The 4545-nt window shown below is 40.9% G+C and overlaps 2 protein-coding genes across 3 annotated transcripts in view; both read left to right on the top strand.

Annotated features, from left to right (window-relative positions):
• rsad2 (radical S-adenosyl methionine domain containing 2) overlaps positions 1 to 1910 on the top strand; it is a 9130-nt gene extending 7220 nt beyond the window's left edge. For both annotated transcript variants that reach the window (XM_014014547.1, XM_014014539.1), the window contains 4 exons: positions 284 to 513; positions 592 to 741; positions 1195 to 1227; positions 1313 to 1910. In XM_014014547.1, the coding sequence (XP_013870001.1) occupies positions 284 to 513; positions 592 to 741; positions 1195 to 1227; positions 1313 to 1477 (578 nt within the window). In that variant the 3' untranslated portion in view covers positions 1478 to 1910. The remainder of the gene's footprint in view (positions 1 to 283; positions 514 to 591; positions 742 to 1194; positions 1228 to 1312) is intronic.
• Positions 1911 to 2080: 170 nt separating this feature from the next.
• rnf144aa (ring finger protein 144aa) overlaps positions 2081 to 4545 on the top strand; it is a 29414-nt gene continuing 26949 nt past the window's right edge. The window contains exons 1-2 of the mRNA XM_014014515.1: positions 2081 to 2221; positions 2399 to 2785. The gene's annotated coding sequence lies outside the window, so the exon portion shown is untranslated. The remainder of the gene's footprint in view (positions 2222 to 2398; positions 2786 to 4545) is intronic.

Raw genomic sequence — 4545 nt, 5'->3', positions numbered from 1 at the left:
GTGTGAGGTTAAATGAACAAAGGAGGACATGTGATACAGGTGTATGAGATTAGGGTGTGGCAGTGGTGATTAGAGGGAATCTCAGGAAGTGAAGTTGTCTGAAATGAGACAGGAAGTTAGTGTACAAAATAAAACAGGAAGTTTAAAAATGAAACAAGATCAAATGCACAATGGTGGGGACATTAACCAGCAGAGCTGTCCTTGACAAGTGGTTTCTGATAATTCCTTCAGGGAAGTCCTTTTAACAAACGTATGTTTCTCTGCTTTTCGTGTTTTGTTATAGGAAACTATCTGGACATCCTGGCCATCTCTTGTGACAGTTTTGATGAAGAAACCAATCAGCTGATTGGCAGAGCTCAAGGCAGGAAGAGCCACATTGAGAACCTGTACAAGATCTGCAGCTGGTGCCAGCAGTACAAAGTGGCCTTTAAAATCAACTCCGTCATCAACACCTTCAACGTCCACGAGGACATGACGGAGCACATCAACCAGCTCAACCCTGTCCGCTGGAAGGTGTGGGTGAACACGGAAACACGTGTGCTCAGGCGTCGGAGGGAACGATGCTCATCGTCTGACCACTCTGATCTTTAGGTGTTCCAGTGTCTGCTGATTGATGGGGAGAACGCAGGAGAGGCCGCTCTGAGGGAGGCGGAGAGGTTCGTCATAGAGGAGCAGCAGTTTCAGGAGTTTCTGGACAGACACAGCGGCGTCCCCTGCCTTGTTCCTGAGTCGAATGAAAAGGTACGAGACTGGAAACAACAGGGAGATATTTGTCTCTGTCGTCTCGAAAACACGTCGTGTTTAATTAAATTGTTGAAAACAWTTTTTAACTCTTTTTGTTCTTGAAACATGTGTTTTTCTCTTACATTTAGTTCTTACATTGGGTTTCCAGAAATATATCTTTTCACTTGTAAACTCACTCAACATGTTGCTGAAATCTGGTCTTTTTTTTTTTCAAAATATGTGTTTCACACTATGTTTATAATCAGAGAATCAAAGTTTTAAGTCTCTGACTTTCTTACAAAAAAAAAAACTTTTAGAGCATTTTTTTAATGTCTTTTTTTTTTTTTTTGATGGGGAACTTAAAGGCATCTATCTAGCTAGGATCATCTTCAGCTACAAAATAAAAGTTTATTTGTTTTGTTTTCAAACTGCATTTCAATTGTTTGATTGATCTGCATCTGTTTTCCACAGATGAGGAACTCCTACCTCATTCTGGATGAGTATGTAAGTAATTTGTTTTTACAAGTTAGTTTCCTTCACGTTAAAACATTTGGAAAATTAACTTCCAGACTATTTTTTCCCCCAACAGATGCGTTTCCTGGACTGTCGAGAGGGAAGGAAAGACCCGTCCAGATCCATCCTGGATGTGGGTGTGAAGGAAGCCATCCTCTTCAGCGGCTTTGATGAAAAGATGTTTCTGAAGAGAGGAGGGAAATATGTGTGGAGCAAAGCGGACATGAAGCTGGAGTGGTGAAATTCGGCAGCTTTGCACTGAAAACTTGCACAGTATAAATGTAAATATTTATGTGTTCTGATGTATTTGCTGCTTGTAAATGCTGAAAAATATTAATAAATGTGTTATTTAATTACATTATTCAAGAGTGAAGTACAGCTTGAGTGTTGTTTTTTTATTATTTACACTTTGTTTAAATTTTGTTGTATAAAAAACTTATTTGAGTATTATTTTTGTCTGCTGTTCAGATAAACCTGTGATCTTCAGCACCTTTTAATTTGTAATGCTTCCGACTGGGAATTAAAGCTATCGGCCAAAATATGCTTAGACAATTAGTCTGCAAGTGTGTTTTAGAAGCTATTTGTATTTGCATACAAACCCTGCTGTGTTTCATTTTTAATTTTTACAGTTTTTAAAAAAAATTGCTTCTGTTTTGTTGTATTTTATTTACTTCATAATGTTTAATTACTCTATGGAGAGCCGTTTTCCCCCCAAAATACAATAAATAAATAAATAAATAAATAAATAAATAAATAAATAAATAAATAAATAAATAAATAAATAAATAAATAATACACCTTTTGGCCAGCAGGGGGCGCTCTGGCCGTGCGGAAGCTGAACGTGCGCTGCTGACTGCCTCAGAGGGGCAGCGCAGGACAACAGACTGGAGGCTCCTTTGTTTATTTATTTATTTCGACAAATGGCGTCTCTCCAGAGAGAAGCAGCTGATTTCCCCCAGAGAACGACAGCGGGAACGGAGGAGAGGTAAACACACCGCCTCCGCATTTCCCTGCAACGAGATACTCAGTTTCTGTACAATCTTTTTTATTTGTTTGTTTGTTTGTTTTTTTTTTTTTTTTTTTTTTTTTTTTTTTTTTTTTTTTTTTTTTTTTTTTTTTTTTTTTTTTTTTTTTTTGCGGCATTTGCGTCGCTTTCTGGCAGCCGGACGCTGCGCACACTGCTCGGGATGTTTGCGGGCGGACCGCTGCTGTAAAAACACACAGACTGTCAAAGAGAAAGCGCCGAGAAAGAGGAGGAGGAAAGGGGGGAGTCAGCTGCAGTTTTTTTGCTTCCCGCTGGTCAGCTTATTTATCGACGCTTCACCGGACCGGGGCCACAGGCACGTCGGCGACAGAAGCGGGTCAAATGTTTCCCCCCCGCCGACGTTTCGGGGATACAGAATAACAGTGGCATCACCACCCCTCGCCTCGGAGAGATGTCCTCCCCCTCCGCCTGACTGGCCTCGTCGTTAATCCAATTCAGGAGATCATCTCTGCAACCCCTCCTGCGAGGTCACACCACCGAGACGGCGTTATCCCAGCAAGCCAGGTAAGGCTCGTTAAAAAATAATAATAAAATAAAAATAAAAATCTTATAAATCTATACCACCCATTTTCATCCCTTCCCTGCAAGACTCCCTGCTGTCACCGTGAAGCATGTTAGCTCAGTCTTTTGAACAGTAAACAGGTAGTTGCTTTAAATAGACCCCGGTGAGATTTGCTTCCCTTCGGTCTGTGTTGACTTGTACAGGGTTGTTATTGTAGTCGTTGCCTCAGATCATGTTTATCTGCCCSACAGCAGCTGCCTCTCAGCTCCCAAGCATGGAAATGCACTGAGCTCTAAAGGGTCAGTCAGTCAGTGCCCAGGGATTTCCATTAAAGCAGTCAGATTAGATTCAGATTTAAAGACAGAAAACATAGAGTCCTGCGGTCCCAGATGAAAATGTTCAACATGAAGCTATAATGTTTCTCCTTCCAGTGCTTCTATGTGATGCTTTTATCTCTCTGCAGTTCCTCTTCTTTGGAGTTGAGGGAAATAAAGCAACAAAACATTCAAGTATCAGTGAATGTCACTACTTCGGGGATAAATGGTTGATTTGAGGCCTCCTGTTAAGAACAAGCTTCTCTTCCTGTACTATTGATTCTCTCTCCAATTTCGTGTTTCTAGCTTCTTTTCAGCTAAAAACACATTTAGAGAATCCTTTCCTTTGCATTTCATGGAACATGTGAGCAATGCTTTAAATCTCTTTTCCTGCTCTTTTTTTCCCCTCTGAAAATAAAGCTCACTCCCAGGTAGGGCCACTCGGGGAATAAAAGCATCAAGCTGCTGTTCCCTGCCTTTTGCTGCTGCAGATTTGTTGAAAACAAGAGATAGAGATGTTTTCTGCGAAAGCCACAACACACTTCTCAGAGACCGGCAGCAGTCAGACGTTTCCCACAGGAGACTGGTGATGGACTGAAGCTGGAATGTCGTTATCTCTTTYCACCATTAAAAGCTGCTCCCGCACACAAAACACACCTATTAATGTTCATGGAAGCAAATGCAAACCTTTATATTTCTGCTTATAATTGAATGGTTGTGGGTGAAGACTTGACTGTTTTTAAACCGYCTTCAGTCATCTTTTTTTTGTTTTTATCGCCCACTCCCTAAGGTGAAGCAGCTATTTATGTTTCTGTCCATGTTATGCCCCTTTTCCACTGGTGCTACTTAGTGTAGTGTTGGAACGGTCGGTGTAGGTACGGGTCGGACTGGTTGGTTTTCCACTGATGTTCCAGTCCGGTTCCAATGGGTGTGTTTTGGGCGGTTGGTGGAGATGGTTTTTAGGTATTTTGAATAAAAATTAATGGGCAAAATGAGAGATGGAAACACATTTGATGAATAACTTTTGAAATTTTAAACATTTGCAAAAATTTAACCAGTCAGTGACGAACAGTGTTCTGACYTTACATTTTGGTGTCTGCTGGGGCCGGTTGGAACCACAATAAAGTAGGTACTAAAAAGAGTGCTGGTTCCATGGATCTGGCCTAATGGAAATAAATGGCTTGGAACCGTACCGAACCGTTCCGACACTACACTAAGTGGCACTAGTGGAAAAGGGGCATTTGTCTGTTACCAAAATACCTTGTGAACCACTGGATAGGTCTGTTTACCAAATATCTCATGACCCACTTGACAGAATTTAGTCAAATTCTTAGTAAGTACTCATTGGGCACATGCAAGAACATGTTCGTATTCTTATCCTAAATTTCTCTTACTTTTGTTCGTACAAAGGGTTCGTACGAACATGTCACGTCAGATTCAACAAACTC

Source organism: Austrofundulus limnaeus, unplaced genomic scaffold (genome assembly GCF_001266775.1).
Source record: "Austrofundulus limnaeus strain Quisiro unplaced genomic scaffold, Austrofundulus_limnaeus-1.0 Scaffold2, whole genome shotgun sequence".
Taxonomy (NCBI): domain Eukaryota; kingdom Metazoa; phylum Chordata; class Actinopteri; order Cyprinodontiformes; family Rivulidae; genus Austrofundulus; species Austrofundulus limnaeus.
The sequence above is the reverse complement of the archived record's forward strand: the minus strand, read 5'-3'. Positions and strand labels throughout refer to the sequence as shown.